A 15,986-nucleotide genomic window follows, 5' to 3' on the forward strand; every position below is an offset into this window, starting at 1 on the left:
GTCAGGAGAACAAACTTGGAGAGGGGCGTGGAAGGTCGGAATAAAATGACCCTGGTCAAAAAGGTTTATTGGCCTGCAAAAGGTCATTATAAAACCCGCCATGCTCCTGTCCATTACCAAATGCTTTGTAATGCCATTTATTTAAAAATAAATTGAACTATAAAAGTCTGGGAGTTGTGTGGTGCGGGGGGGCACCTGGGGCTGGCAGTGCAGTGTAGTGCCCAGGCTCCTGCAGGCTTTTGGTCCCTACCCATGCCCCCCACACCTGGTCTCTCACTTGGCGCTGAGCCGGTCCTGCAGCGACTGGAGAGCCAACCTCATCTGGTCCTCAGTGCCCTGGAGCACCTTGACTTCGATGGCATGGAAGATGTGCAGCACACCCGAGACCAGCAGCACCAGTACAGCCAGCGAGCCCAGGACGGAGAAGGAGAACTTGGGGAAGGGCTGGGGTGAGGCCCAGCCCACCAGGGAGCTCAGGCCCATCACGGCCTGCAGCAGCAGCAGGAGCAGGGCCAGGATAGCCATGCGGCCACTGGAGTAGCGCTGGCGCTGGGCGGCATGCAGCCCCACCCGCACCTCAGTCCGGGCTTCGTTCATGATGTCCACCAGCGCTGGGTCTGTGAGAGGAGATGGGGTTAGCTGCAGGGAGGAAGAGACAGGCTCCCTGACACCTGCCTCGGCCCCACCTCGGCCACAAGTTGGGTTCCTGCCTCATACAGGCCTTGATGTTCCAGCTCTGATGCTTAGGAGCCTTCTCATTCCCAGCCTAAATTCCTCCTGGCTACCTGATACCTGTCTGACCTTATGCCAGCCTTGTTCTGCAGCTCTTCTCCCTCCCTGGGATTTACCCTCCCCTGAACTGGCTGCAGAGCACTACCACACCCTCTGCTTAGCCTTCCCTTCGCCAGGCTGGGCAAGCCATACTGCTCCACAGAGCCCTTCCTTGGACAAAGCTGCCAGCTTGCACTCTCCATTGGTTCAGAGGAGCCCCTGAGAGGAGACTGGCTGGGGGTGGGATATGACACACTCTTCCTTTTGAGACCTGGCAAGTGGCTGAGGCAGGGGTTCCCTGGTTGGGGGGATGGGGAAGGGGAGACAGTCACGCTGCAGAGGTGAAGTGTTCTCCTAAGGTACCCTGCTGCCCGCTGCCTGTGGCTAAAGGTAGGGCTGTCTCTGCACTCACCCACTGTGTTACTGTTCAGGGCATTGGCTTCCCCATGCCTCCTCACGTAGAGTGTAGCAATGACGGCTTCGTGGTCCGAGTAGGGGATGCTCTTGCCAGGAGCCTTTCCAGTGGTGGTCACCAGCCTCTCACACTTCACTGCAAAGTTGGACTGACCCTAGGAGAAGGGGTGACACAGGGCAACATGAATCAGTATAAAAAGGGCTGCCAGGCTGGTCCCCTGTCAACTGCACCCCTGATGGAGAAGCAATGGGACCTGCAGTGCCACACACAACCCCCACGGAGGAGCTTTTGCTGATGAACTGGTGCTGCTCCCTTATCTCGTAGAGGGGCTGGGGTAGGTGGTCTCATCCCCTGCTTCAGCAAGGACCTGTGACACTGCCTAGGGCAGGAGCCTTGATCATAAATGACAGGTCCTGGTCCCTGTGCTCAACCCCTCTGCTCAGGGGCTCAAATCTCAGAGTGGAGAAGACACGCAGGTGTACAAACAGAATCAAAAGCAACAGGCCTCCAACCCAGCTGGGTGTGGGGTGCAGGACAGGAGGTTGTGGGTGCTTGTATCAAGGCTGGCGATTGGATCCCAGTGCTGCCACTGACCCCCCGGGTCTCCTTGGGTGAGACACTTCCCTTGCCCATGCCTCAGTGCCCACCCGTCTGTAGTGTCTGACCTCCCTCAGTGCTACAGAAGTACCAGGGGTCAACAGCACAAACAACAGTAGTGTCCTGCCTTGATGGACCCTGGTGAGTAAGAGGCTGCTGACAGCCAGCTGGGTACAGGCCTGCTTCTGAAACACTGCTGCTCCTGGGGAGGATGAAATCCTTTGGGCACTTGCCACCCAGGGAGGACGGTGCTCTGGGAAGCAGCAGGAATGAGCCCCAGCTAGCTGGCAGGTGGGTGAACGGGGCTCCACAGGCCTTTGCCTCTGCCTTGCCACTCATGGAGTGGCTGCCTGATCCAGGCCAGGCCACAGGCTTCTGGGTCTAGCAGGCGACCAAGTCCCCAGGCCCTCGCACCTTGTAAAGGATGTAGTCGATGCGAATCCCCAGTGGGAAGGGCTGCAGCTCTTTCTTGTCTGTGAAGCAGTTGTCCGGCACCAGGGTACAGCCGTCCTCGCAGCCCTATGGGGGAAGGCACAGTCAGTGCCACCTAGGCCCAGCCCAGTCCCCACACCATAGGCAGGGGCGGCGGAGCAGCTGGAGCACTGGGAGGCTGTTGGCTGATAGCAACTGGGAGCTGTTGCAAGCAGGATGCTGGAGCACTGGGAGGCTGGAGGAGCAAGATGCAGGCTGGGAGGGGAGCCGGGTGTTGTGAGCCAGCAGAGAGGGCTGATGTGTTGTGAGATGGGGGTGGGGGGGAGTAGTACACAGTAGCTGGAAGGGACAAACTGGGGAGAAGCCTGGATGTGCTGACTCATGGTGGCATTTGCTGTCCCCCCACACCCTGTAGCAGCCCCATCTGTCCCAGTGCCCCCCCAGCCCAGGCCCTCAGGAAAAGCACTTGCCTCAAACCGCTCGGCATCAGTGAAGGAGTCCCGCAGGCCTGTCCAGCTTCGCAGCAGCCGGATCCCCACATCCTCGGGGTGCATGTTCAAATCCCCACCCAGCAGCACCACATCAGCTGCCTTTGAGGTGTGCCTGAGGGATGGGCAGAATCATGCAACTGGGGAGAGTGATGCAGTCCCCTGCCAGCACCGAGGGGTGGGACGCAACCTCCCCGCTACAAGGAGCCCCTGGCACTGCAGTGCTACTCACTGTACGAACTGCCCCAGCTCCCAGGCCTGCACCACTCGATGGGGGAGGTACGCATCCTTCTCCCGGCAGTATTCTGCATGGAGCTGGGGAAAGGGAGGACGTGCATTGTGATTCCAGGCTGGGACACAGAGATTGGGCACCAGAGCAATGTGTGTGCCAGGCCCCAGCACCACCCAGCTTGGGTGTCCTGAGGCAGGGGCAGTGTTTCCCTTGGGAGACAGCTCAGCCTGTAGAACCATTTCACCAGTAGAAAAGGTTCCCTGACATCCACTGGCTCAATTTCATCAGGTTTCGCCCCCTCCACCATCAGTTCCTCTCCCCCTTCAGTGCCTGCAGCCTCCTACCTACCCTTAGTCGCCACTTCAAGGAGCCCAGCACCTTTATCCCATGGAGCTATGCTAAGGATCCAGCCCTTCCACTTCTCCACTGCTCCTCTCACATCAAACCCTCCAGCTCCTTGTTTGCTCCCCTTGGCATTCTCCATTCACCCTCCAAACTGGCAAGAGCTTTGTGGGGAATTCACTGCTGCCCTTGGGATTTGAACGCTCCACCTTTGTAGACATCTTACTTCCTCTCACTAAGCTATGGGATATGTTCTGTGCTTCTCTCAAGGATATGGCTAGAGCTGGGCACAGGCAGGCAAAGAAACAAGATACAAGCATAGGATATGCCAATGCCATGACAGTTAGAAATCACACAGTGCCTGCTAAACACTACTTGTCTCAGTATAAAGCTATCACCCCAGACAGCACAGGAAAGCATGGCAGGGGATCCCACATGCCCCGTCCTGGCATGGAGCTTGGACATGGGAAGCCTGATGAGTGTCCCTCATGATGGGATCAGTGAGATGGCACCAAGCGACAACACCCAGCTGCTGCCAGTCCAGGCTAGTTCCCTCACAGAGAAAGGCCCTTTTTTCCATCCAACAGCCCATGCAACATCCCTTGCCTGGCCCAGTGTTTTTCCAAGCACTCCCAGTCTGGCAGAGCCTGCCCTCCCCAGCACCCAGACTCACATGGGTCACATAGATGTTGAAGACGATCTCCTGGATCTTGACGACAAGAAGCCCCACAGATTTGCCGCAAAACCAGTCCCCATGCTGGAGCTGCCAAAGCAGGTGATGGGAGATAAAAGGCTGGTTAGGTACAGTGATGGGTTGCACAGAACTACTCTGGCAGCAGCCCCAGCTGTGGCTGGGCACACACTCACCATGTAGGGATAGCCATTGAGGGAGTACTGGTACAGGAAGGTGTCCAGGATCGGGTACCTGGAGAACACGCAGAGCCCACTGCCAATCACTCCACTGCAAAACAGACCCCATCATCACTGAACAGAGCCAGGAGCAAGCCCTCCTCATCCATCAGCACCTACCTGCCCTTCATTCCTGGGGGGTCAACTGGGGCTTCTGAACAACAGAGAGCGAGGGACCCAGTGGTCACAACAGCAGGCTGGGAGCCAGGAGCTAAGGGTTATATAGGGGCCTAGGAGCTAGGAGGCCTGAGTTCTGTTTCTCACGTGCTCTGTGAATTTGGACAAGTCACTCAGCTCCTACAGCTTCCAAAGGGGGATAAAGACTCAACCCAGGGAGGTTCTGAGAGGCAAATGACTAGCCATGGGGCTGGAAGATGCCAGGTATCTCCTCACCATGGCCACCCTGATGTGCCAGATGCACAAGTCACTCAAGATACCAGCACGATCTCAGCTCCGGCTGGCTGCCTGTCCCCCCCGCCGGGAACAGGAAGATGACAGGGACACAGGGCTGATGACAGTTTCTCAGCACGGCATGGGCATGGGCAGTATGTGTTCCAGGGCAGAGGCATCACCCCCAAGAAGGTGACTGGGTGGGGTCAGAGCAGCTGTTGAGGAGACTTGAGCTAAGCTTTTATCATCTCTTTCATCCACACGCAGCAAGCCTAGACCCTCTATACACAATAGGGTGAAGGCCAGGATGGAGATGGAAAGGATGACCTAGCAACCTGTCTGGCTCCCTCTGATCTCTTTGGTGCTGCTTCCAATGACTGCTGGCTCACTGAACAAGCTGCTGCTTCCCCTTGGTCTGCCAGCAGTGGCCAAGGCACAGGTGCCCCGTGGGCACAGGTCTCTTTCCCCTAGGAAAGCCAAGAACCTCAGATCACAGCCAGGAGTGCTTGCAAGGCCAGGGGCAAGGGACAGTGTTCTTCACACCTGAGGTCTGAGAGAATCCCTAGGGACAGAGATGATGAAAGCTTTGCACAGTTTACCACTACACTGCCTTCACCTTAGCAGGGGCAAAGTGCTCTCAGTGCAAGCCTAACGTGCAGACTACACAGGCCATAATTACCACTGTTCATAATTAGCATCCAGCGGCCTCCACCCCAGGGCGTTGTGAAAGCCATCGGTGGAACCTGGGATGAGACCTATTGAAGCAGGGTGGGACTGGCAGAGGCTACTGAACACACCATGCAGGGAAGATGCCATTTGCTAGTGATGGGGGGTGGATCCCTCTGCACAGGCTCTGTTTCAAGTTTCTTTGAATACATCTGGTATGTGCCACCATCATGGATGGAGCCAGAGGGACATGCTGCGTTCACGTTCTGATGTCCTGTTCTTACAAGAGCAAAGGCCGTGTACCTGCCACAGCCCTTGGGCAGGCACGGGGTGCTGGGGCCGGCTGGAAGGGTGCAGTGGTGTTTGTAAGCTGATCAGAAGAGGAGGCAGCTCCTCCTGAGCAGGGACACTGCTGTCCAAGGTCTGCCTGGTACCAGACAGCCCCAGTACATTTCAAAGTCCACAGACACTAAATGCTCAGGGAGACCTGATAAAACCCAGACTTACAGAGTGCTCACTGTTGCCAAGAACCTCCTCCTAGGCTGATAAGCAACAGCAGGCTAACGAGCTCCTCTTACCTGCGGAAGTAGTGAGAGGAAGGGTAGCAGGCAGACAGCCTCTGTTTCAGCGTGCAGTAGTCCATCTCACTCCACACCTGAAGGAGCAAAGAGAGGCTGAGAATGAAGCAAACTCACATCATGGGCCAGCAGCTAAGGGAACTTTGGCTTGAAGCCTCTTCCCTCCCTCCATCATGCCAGCTCAAGTCCCACCTGCTCTTGGTCCCTGCCACTTCCCCTGGCCCACCGTCCCTTGGGCCTCACCTCCTGGAGGAGCACCAGGTCGTAGCTCTCTTGGCTCAGGGTGTCCGCAATCATCTGGACGCGCTCCTGTCGCAGCTTGCTCAGGTAGCGGATTGCCCTGGGAGGAGGAGACCCATCAGGCAAGATAGGCAATTTCCTTCAGCCCTTTGCATGCTCACCTCAGAGCCAGGGTCAGAGATGGGCTTGTGCTCCCCCTGCTTGTATCAGGGCAAGATGAGGTAGGTGGCTGATGTCCTAGTGAGGAACTGAACTGAAGCCACAACTAGGAACAACCCAGCAGGGGGAAAGGTGTGGGGATGGGAGAGGTATGATGTGGGCTCCATAGGGTTCATGCCTGAAGCCTCATAACCCATGGAGCCCTGCAGCAGAAAGCCCTCTGCAACACTGGTGGAGACAGGCCTGGAGCCCAGTACAGAGCCAAGGGGGAACATGAGGCTCCCAGTGTGCTGGAGGGAAAGGGTCTGCCAACCCGGGCCTGCACAGGGAAAGCAGCTCATTCCAGTCAGGAGGGGAGGTGCTGGGGTCAGAAGGAGAGCTTTACAGGGCAAACAAACCTTGATGGCAGGGCAAACTCGCCCTTCACAGGCCGGGGGCCGAGCTGGCCCTGGGCTGCAGCTTAACAAGGAGCCTTGCATTATGAGGTCCTGCTGTGCTGCCCCTAACAAACAGGGTGTCTGATTTGCAGTGTGTTATGCACACTCCCCCATGCACTGTCAGCCAAGGGAGCCTGCATCTGGGCACTGGGTTCCCAGCCCCCTGGCTGGGCAGACTCTGGCAGAGTCCAGAGATAGGTGGCAGAAGGGCTGGAAAGCCAGGAGGCCAGGCCAGCAGTGCTTGGTGCTAATCCAGCACCCTCCACACTGCAAGGAGCAAGGGGGTTTCTTACCCTACGTCAGATGAACCGGGGCACAAGCAGATTAAGTGACTCATGCAGCTCCTGGAACAGGATCCAGGAGTCCTGGCTCTCGATCCAGTAGACAATATGATCCAGGCTGTGCAGTGAGGGAGCAGTGTCCCACACTCATGACCCCAGCACTAAGGTAGGTGCAGGCTGTCCTAGAGGAACAGGGAGGTAGATCCACCCACACCTGGCTGCTCTGGACCCTGTTTATCCCACGGGGCAGCTCTGGACTCACCAGCAATTGAGGTCAAAGACTCGCAGCTGCAGCAGAGGCTCCTTCTCCATTGCAGCTGGCATGCAGGCAAACCAGTATCTCTGCTGTTCAAGAAGCCACAGGTCGCTCCTGCTCTGCTAGGGAAGGCAGAGAAAATGGGCTGGAGCAGGCTTGAAGCAGGGCCCCACCCCTGCCTTGTGCATTCACAGGTTGCCTGTCCAGAGCTCATCTGCACAAGGAGACTTCAGCCTCTGGGAGGGGAAAGAGGATCCTGGATGCTGTGTAACTGAGCCTAGGCGCTGGCTGGAGGTTCATGAAGAGGTGGGGCCAGCCCAGGGAGCGCGTGCCAGTGCTGGAACAAGGGCAAGGCACGCATCCCTCAGCATATGCATGGCATGTAGAGGACAAGGTGCAGAGCCAGGATTTGCATCTGATAAGGATGAGGCATTAAAGGGGCAGGCACAGGTCAGAGCGGGCAGGCTACATCCCCGGAAACATCGCCGTTGCCTTCCAGCGATCCTACATGCAACATGAACCTCCCTCACCTCAGTGGCCCCTGGGAGCGGAGCAGGTCAGTGACCCTGCCCGGCTCCAGGTGAACCCGGCAGGCCTGGGTTTACCCGATGAGCAAACAGCTGCGATAACGAAAGCCTTGCTCAGAGGTGGTTTGTGACAAAGGGGAGGACTTTTCTGGCACTCTGATGCCCAACCCACTTGTGAATCCCACATGGCCTTTTTAGAAATCTCAATGCCCTTGGGAACCCACCTACTAGCAGGGCCTTCTGCTTGGTGGCCTGGAGAGTGGAATCCCAGCCCCCTTTCCCCTCCACCCTAGTGCAAGGAGCAATGTGCCTTGCTTGAGGCACTCCGAGAGGGTCAGGCAATGGGGCATGTTTATGGCACTGGAAAGCTGCTGACAGATGAACAAGAGGCAACAAGGAAGGTCCTGGATAGGGGATGTGGTATTACAGGCAGGAGGGAGGGGTTATTTGTCCATGCAGTGATTACTGTGCCGGACAGGCCCCCCTGGCAGCACACTAACTCCTGAGGGAGACCCCCGGTGCCACCGCTGCCCTGCGGGGCTTCCCCTGAAGCTCGGTGAGCAGCAGCTTGCCTTAGTGGTGCTTATACCTGCGATGCACTGGCTTTCAGGTGCCCGTCGGAGTCAGTGCCACTCTACATAGCCGGATGCTGCCTGGAGCTTTGCAGATCCTCTAAGCCCTGTTGCAGTTGCAAGTGTTCCTGCAGGAGGATGGGACACGGCGGCTGGCTCTGGGGAATCTGATCCTGGAACTGAAGCTCCGGTTTATTAGCCCCTGGAGCTTGCTACAAGGCTCATCTTTGCAGCCAAGCCCTACGGCTTAGTCTGAGGCGCTGCCCTCTCTCACCTTCTTTACTTCTGCTCCAGTGGGAAGGGAAGATTAAAATGTATGCCCATTAAAAAAGAAGCAAGACCTGTGCCCGTGCCATGGAAACTGGCACATTACGGACGACTGAGCTGACATTAGCTGAGTGCAAACCCTTGTGTTAACACGCAACTTCACTGTGCAGGAAACCAGAGTCAGGATTAGTCAGTGTTCACTTGCTCAACAATGAGCACACAGTAATAACTCAGGGAACATTATTTACCCTCTTACATAATATTATTTATAGTATTACTAAGCTATTAATATCAAGAGCCCAAGCATCCATCAAAGATCTATACAACAGGGCAAAGATATCCGCAGCACAACCCCAGGCTCCTGCTCCGATCTTTCTGACTTACAGGAACGTCTGGCACCAGGGGACCGTGTACTTGCGTACTGAACAACACCAGGGTTTTAAGTCACTAAGCCAGCAAACACCCATGCTCCTCTGCACTGTGTAACTGCGCAGTGCTTACATCATCATCAATCCTGTTGCTGGGCCACTGCCTGGCTAATCTTTTAATAGCTCAGGGCTTCCTAATTTTGGATTTTATTTTTCAATAAAAAAAAACAGGCACCAAACGGCACTACTTCTGTTTTGTGAGGAGCCATTAGGTTGATAATCATCTAAGGCGCTGCTACGAGCAGGGATGATTTCCTGTCTGCAAACTTTTCCATGAGAACATGGCTTTGTGCACAGTTAAGCAAGCAGCATTTTGCGTTCCTGTCCCAAGGCAGCTGCATTTTAGTTGCCATTTGGGAAACGCTTTGTCCCTGTCAAAGAGGGGGGTAGATCACTTCGCGACTCTTCCACCCTCCCTCACCACCCTGTCTAAACGCCATCCTTATAACTATTTCCTTGGGTGGTTACTTCCTTTTAAAATATTCAGCCGGAGGCATGGTGCTGAGGAACACGTGACTGCTTGTGGGCTGACCCTGTGATCCTATTTCACCATGAAAATTTTACAACAAGGCACTTGTCATTTAGACCCCTGCCCCATCCCATAGCTAGGACTGGTCTTTTAAGCATTTATCTCCAATCAGCTGACATGATGCTCAACTCAGCGTGTACCTGTTACTGCTGATCGTGAAGTCACAGGCAGCACTGTTAATTAGCATTGCATAATTGTCTAGCGAAGAAATGTCCCTAGCTGGAGAGAACATTTACTGTCCAAAGTGACGGACACCAGCCAAGCTCCAGGAGATCAGCCAGTGGATATCAGCAATTTTAACGGCAGCCGGTAGAGGGCAGAGATTCCTCCTCCAAGTCATAGTTTCTAGGGTCGGAAGGGACCTGAGCAGATCATGGAGTCCGACCCCCTGCCATGGCAGGAAAGAGTACTGGGGTCAAATGACCCCAGCAAGGTGTTCATCTAACCTTCTCTTAAATACTCCCAGGGTAGGAGCCTGCACCACTTCTCTTGGAAGCTGGTTGCAGACCCTGACGGTGAAGTAGCGCCTCCTGATGTCTAGCCTAAACCTACCCTCTGCCAGCTTGTGACCGTTATTCCTGGTCGCTCCTGGCGGTGCTCGGGGGAACAGTGACTCCCCCAATGCCTGCTGATCCCCCCTGACTAGTTTATAACAGGCCACAAGATCCCCCCCTCGGCCTTCTCTTTTGGAGGCTGAACAGGTTCAGGTCCCGCAGCCTGTCCTCGTAGGGCCTGCCCTGCTGCCCCCTGATCATACGAGTGGCCCTCCTCTGGACCCTCTCCATGCTGTCCACATCCCTCCTGAAGTGTGGCGCCCAGAACTGGACGCAATACTCCAGCTGCGGCCTGACCAGTGCCGCATAGAGGGGGAGGATCACCTCCTTGGACCTGCTCGAGATGCATGTGTGGATGCATGCCAAGGTGCAGTTGGCCTTCCTTACTGCCTCCCCACACTGCCGGCCCATGTTCATCTTGGAGTCAGTGATGACCCCCAGATCCCTTTCCGCCTCCGTGCTGACAAGAGGGGAGCTCCCCAACCTGTAGGTATGGTGCCGGTTGTTCCTCCCGAGGTGCATCACCTTGCACTTGTCTGTGCTGAAGCCCATCCTATTCTCATCCGCCCACCCTTGTAACCTGTCTAGGTCTGATTGTAGCCTGTTGCATCAATGCAATGCTCCACCAAGTTTAGAACTGAATTCTTCCTGCTACAATTTTAGTCCAATTTTCAGGCCCCGAGTCATTCATGAACCTGGCCCTATCTTCTTGGAACATGTCTGTGAAGCAGACGTAGTAACATGCTAGTTCAGGGAACTCGTCTGCGGCCGGAGCTGCTCTGCAGGCCCCTACGTCAAGAAAGTGACAACATCTTGTCGGGTCACAAGCGTACCCAGAAAGCGGACAATGTCGCATGGGGTTCTGGAAAAATGATCATCTGGGCTAAAACTGTTCTAATCAATACTATGCCATCTGCAAGCCCTGCAAACGGTGGGATGCATGTGCTGTGCTAGGCGCTACACCACCCCCGGCTTCCCTGCAATCAGCAGCCTCTCTACCTCCCTACCCACTGTAGGGGCATTTTGCCCACAGCCCAAAACTCACTAGTTACACCTCTGGAGAGCTGAGTCGCGGATGATCCTACTTTGAGCTGAGGGATGGACTGGATGTGACCTCCTGAGGTCCCTTCTGGCCTGACGTTTCTTTGACTCTGCATACATGGGACTGAGATACAGAGAAATTAAGTGCCTTATTCAAAATCACTTCGGGAGTCTGGGGCAGAGTAGGGGGCTCAACCCCAAATCCCAACCTGTTGCCTTTTATCATCCCTCCCTGACACGACTCAGACTGAATTAAAATCTGGGCTTGTCTTAAGGCCAAAAGCGTGTCTTTGTTCCCATCCGCTCAACTCTATTTAAAAAACATATTAAAAACACAAGTATTAATACAGAACAAAGGGTTGCCATGGTTACTTCACATTTAAAACAAGTGGGATCAAGCACAGACGTCCATGGGAAACGTAATGCAGCTGAAAACTATTTTAAAAATACTGCGTGCAAGTTGACTTTGTGAGCAAAGGCAGCCGAGAACCGCAGTGTGGAAAACAGGGTGCTAGAATTAGACTCCCATGGAGTCAATCTAATGGCCAGTTTACTGGTTCTCTTGCCTCTAAAAATGGCTTTACCTGGTTAAACTGGCTGCACAGAGTTTGATTTGAGACCCTCCTCCCATGTCGTGGGCTCAGTTGCTGCAATTGTCCTGGTCTGTCTGCATAACTGCTAAAAGTTACCACATGCAGGGTTGCAGGAGTATCACAGCCAGGCAGGATGCTGGAAATATGAAGTTTGTAGAGGGTGCTTGTCACCCACTGACCTTCTCTGTCACTTGTGCCCCCAGCGCACTCCCCAGTGAGCCTGGCACCATCAGCCGTGCTTGAACAGATGATGGTGGTGGGGGGTGACCTGCTTTTAACCTGCCAACACCCACCTCACCCTACCACGCGTAAGCAGCTGCACTGGTTGGTGCGTCATAAAGGACATATGCATAAAACACAAAATCCTACTCGGTGTCAGGCTGCTCTATCCTCAGTGCACCAGCCTTGGGCATGGGACACGAGCTCAGTGAGTGTCACTGTATTAAATCTGTCCTGAGCAGTCCCATGGTAATGCTTCCTGCGGTGTCCAACAGGCCCAGCTCGCTGAGTGTCGGTCCCAGCCTGGCACCGCACGGGAGTCCTAAATGCACCTCAGCGTGGTGCTGGGACGGACAAGCGGGACTTGGCACAGCGGGGGGGAAGGGTCCCTGGCTGCTGTCCTGGCTGGCCTAGGACTTTATATTGCTCCTATTATCCCTGTTGCAAATCACCCCCATTGTCCTTAGCAAGTGCTCGGATGAGAGCCAGACACACATGTGGCAGAAGCTGACACCTTAGCCCAGGGGTAGGCAACGGCTGGCACAGGTGCCAGAGTGTGGCACACAAAGACACGTTGCTTGGCACATACACCTGAGACTGGACGGTGGGCCTGGGCTGCACTGCCACCCCCCTGGCACGCCAACATCATACAAGTCGAGGTTGCAGGTGTTTCTGGCGCTCTGCCCAAAAATGTTGCGGACCCCTGTCTTAGCCAGATTCAAAAAAGGATTAGACACATTCTTGGAGGAAAGGGGCATCAGTCCTTACTGAGCACGGGAGCCAGGGGCACGGTCCCTGAATCAGGACTTCCTAGACGTTATGGAGGCTGCAAGTGAGAAAGGAACAGGGAGGAAAACCCTGGTAAGGCCCAGCTTGCCCTCAGCTCTCCGCTGCGTGACACAGGCCTGTCTGCTGCGCAACAACTACAAGCCCCTGCTTAAAAAGGGAGGCCACTGAGGATGCAACACCTGATTGCTTGGGACAAGTACAAAAAGAAACCAGGAAGGGGAGGGAGGTTCACAGGTTCAAAACGAGGGATCCAGACGAGGACAAGGAGCAGGGTGCGAGGACAAGGAGCGAGTCGAGGGGCATGGGACAGGCCTGTTGGATCAGGAACGTGTCTTGTGGGACGAGGGAGGCTGGGCACCGTGCGCCCAGGAGTGGACCCAGGCAGTGGCAGCTCTGATGTGCCGGGAGGGAAGTGACAGCAAATGCCAGGCTCTTTTGTGCCCAGCGCAGCGTGAAAAGGGGAACTCGTGGCCATGTCCCATGCTCGGAGAAAAGGGGCGAGGGGCACGGGCTCCGAACCAGCTTCCTGGACCCTGAAGGCTGGACCTGGCAAGTGAGGGGGACCGGGGGACACCCGGGTGACACCCAACGCACCACCGGGAGCTATCAGCCGGCGCACTGCTGCTTCCTTGGGACAAAGAAAGCCCGAAGAGGGATGGGAGTGAAAGGGAAAGGTTTAGAACCAGGACGTGGGACGGGACAGCAGCCCCTGGTCCGGCCCAGCCTATCGCCAGCTCAGCCCTGGCAGGAGAAGGGCCAGTGGGTCACTCGGCACAAATCAGGAGGGGCCGGACCGGAGGCGGAGGGTTCAAAGCAATTGGGCCCGGAGCCGGCGGGGAACCACCTCCCGCTGCCGCCGCGGGACCACGTGCAGCCCGCGCTGCCCCCCCCCTTTTCCCGCGGCCGCCACGGCCCCGAACTCACTGCGCAGCAACAGGTCCCGCCCCGCCGCAAGGGGGTGCCCGCGCCCCGCCCCGGCCGCGCGGGGCATGCTGGGGGCTGTAGTCCACCGGCGGGACTACAACTCCCGGGGCGGAGGGGAGCGGGGGCTACGGGTGCCGGGAAGAAGATTCCCCACCCCTTTTTTTCTTAGCTTGTTTCGTGTCCCGGGCCACATCCATGAGCCAGCCAAAAACCAGAAGCGGCCTTTCTCCTAACAGACGGAGGTCGTTTGGGTGAATCTGCGCTCTTTTATTAGGCCAACTTGAAATAGCTGGGGAAAAAAAAATTTCCAAATTTTTTCCCCCCAGCTATTGAAGTTGGTCTAATAGAAGTGATCCGATTCACCCAAAGAACCTTGTCCTGAGACCAACACCGCTACAACCTGCACCCCGCTTGCTACCAGCAGGCATCCTTGCCCCCAGTCTGGGGCTTCAGATGCTCCCAAACCCATTGGGGGGCGTCCTAGTGCAGGCCTGGGCCCGGTGCCTTGGGGGGGTTTCGGTCATCCTCGGCCATAGCGAGCTAACTGGCTCCTGGGGTTAAGGGAGCACCTTCCTCCTGCACCTACTCGCCTCGAAACGCAGAAAGGCTCCAACTGGGCCCCCGTTCTCACTCACTCGCTGGCTGCAACATTAAGTAAACAAGACGACTTTAAATAAATGGCACTTTTTTTTCAACCAACCAGAAGTTTTTCAGCAAATGCAATCGTTTCATATTTAAGACCTGGCCACACCGTGCAGCCTGCTGCACCTGCCAGGTGGCAGGGAGCGGAGCAGGTCCTCAAGGGCCCAACCGCTCCCCCTGCCCCATTGCAGCTCCTGCCCCCAGGCCCAGGAAACCCCCACTCAACCCCCGCAGGGTCCATCCTTCCCTCTGCTCCCTGTCCCCCTTAGCTCCCCCGCACCCTCTTTGCCCCAGGCTGTGTCTCGCTGCTGCAGCACAAGGGCAGGCACTACCAGGTCCCTTTCTCATCCCCTCGGGCTGGGCCAGGTGCCAAGGCCTGGGGGTGAATGCCTGCCAGCCAGGCCCAGATGCCCAAGTGGGTGCTGAGAGCAAGGGCTGGACCCCTTTGTCAAACCATGCTGCGACCTGTAGCTTTCCCACCTGCCCTGGAGCATCCGGCTCACGTTTGCTCCCCAGCTTTGCCTTGGCCTGGAGAGGAGACAGGTGGATGGCACCATCGTTGTACCTACCTGGTGCACTGCAGCCACTCCAGCACTCTGCATGAAACAGCCGGTGCCGTCCTCTCCGCATCTGCCAGGGGTCCAGCGCGGGCCACGGCCTGGCGCATGGTCACAAAGCTCCCGTGGCCTCAATGCATGAGGACACAGTTCTCACCCTGCTTTGGGGCTCTTTTATTTTCAAGGGGGCAAGAGTGTGCGCGGGGACAAACGCTTTCCAGCTTTTCCAGTTCATGACCCCCAGCGGGATGGTGCCTGCTGGAGGCCATTTAAATCGTGAGCAGAATTACATATGCTGCGGTTTTATTTCTGTGCCCAGGAAGGTTTAGTGTTTGTCAATGGTGACCTCCTCAAAGCTGGATACCTGCGTTTTCTTTCTAACTTATGCAGGAGGTGACTGAGACAGGGATTGGGTGCCTGCTGAACACAATAGATGGGGAAAAAATGAAGGAGGCAAGGGTTTTTGGGGTCATATTGTTGGTTGGACCAACTGTATAGTTGGGATAAAGTTAGATCAACTTTTGAATGCAAAGCATTCTTTAGGTCCAAAGGAAGCATCCTTGAGGGTCTTCTGCTCATACCTGAAGACTGCTTTGCACTAGAGCAGTGGTTTCCAACCTGTGGTCCAGACCCCTGGGGGCCCACAGACTAAGGGATCCACAAAAGATGACTATGATCAAAAGTACATGAATATCCACGTTTACAATTCAAAGGGGTCCACAGCTCCATTCAAATTTTTTAGGGGTCTGCAAATAAAAAAGGTTGAAAACCACTGCATTAAACAATAAAAGATATTGCCCCCCAAAATCCTTGCCTCTTACATAATTCCTGGACCAATTCAGCTACAATATCACTCTCCAGCACTACCAGATGGAAACCCCGCACCCCCAACTTAACCCCTTAGTGCCCCACACTCCCAGGATCCCAAGACATTATAGAAAATAGCCAAAGGGAGGATAACTTTAGGGCAGGGCTGGGCAATTATTTTGAGCGGAGGGCTGCTTACTGAGTTTTGGCAAGCCATCGAGGGCTGCATGACAGGCAGCCAGGGGCAGATAAATATTAATTTTCTAAATTTTTTAGGGGCCCCATGGGCCAGACAGAATGGCCTGGTGGTTTGTATCTGGCCTGCAGGCTGCATTTTGCCCACC

At 55.6% G+C, this 15,986-nt stretch overlaps 1 protein-coding gene across 3 annotated transcripts; it reads right to left on the bottom strand.

The window, feature by feature from the left end:
• Positions 1-123: 123 nt before the first annotated feature.
• On the bottom strand, positions 124-13,718 carry SMPD2 (sphingomyelin phosphodiesterase 2). 3 transcript variants are annotated; one of them, XM_090025355.1, is made up of 11 exons: positions 13,637-13,718; positions 7,200-7,315; positions 6,064-6,160; positions 5,821-5,897; positions 4,145-4,238; positions 3,951-4,040; positions 2,936-3,018; positions 2,686-2,818; positions 2,198-2,302; positions 1,184-1,340; positions 124-617 (listed from the first exon to the last, which is right to left on the bottom strand). In XM_090025355.1, exons 2-11 carry the CDS (start codon positions 7,259-7,261, stop codon positions 274-276), a joined length of 1,242 nt encoding a protein of 413 aa, XP_089881481.1. In that variant the 5' UTR covers positions 7,262-7,315; positions 13,637-13,718; the 3' UTR covers positions 124-273. The 3 variants fall into 3 exon arrangements, with proteins under 3 accessions (XP_089881481.1, XP_089881479.1, XP_089881482.1); XM_090025353.1 differs by having other exon boundaries at positions 7,200-7,312; positions 13,637-13,716; XM_090025356.1 differs by lacking the exon at positions 13,637-13,718 and adding an exon at positions 8,310-10,053 and having other exon boundaries at positions 7,200-7,312.
• Positions 13,719-15,986: the final 2,268 nt, after the last annotated feature.

Source organism: Crocodylus siamensis, chromosome 13 (assembly GCF_052110815.1).
Source record: "Crocodylus siamensis isolate JL-2025a chromosome 13, ASM5211081v1, whole genome shotgun sequence".
NCBI classification, from domain to species: Eukaryota; Metazoa; Chordata; order Crocodylia; family Crocodylidae; genus Crocodylus; species Crocodylus siamensis.

What these genes read in the sequence shown, in the direction of transcription:
- SMPD2 (XM_090025355.1), bottom strand. Translation starts at nt 7,261, where the DNA reads ATGCCAGCTGCAATGGAGAAGGAGCCTCTGCTGCAGCTGCGAGTCTTT. An exon ending in ACCTGGTGCTCCTCCAGGAG is followed by an intron (nt 5,898 to 6,063) that starts GTGAGGCCCAAG and finishes TTGCTCCTTCAG; the next exon opens with GTGTGGAGTGAGATGGACTA. An exon ending in TCAACATCTATGTGACCCAT is followed by an intron (nt 3,019 to 3,950) that starts GTGAGTCTGGGT and finishes CCCTTTCCCCAG; the next exon opens with CTCCATGCAGAATACTGCCG.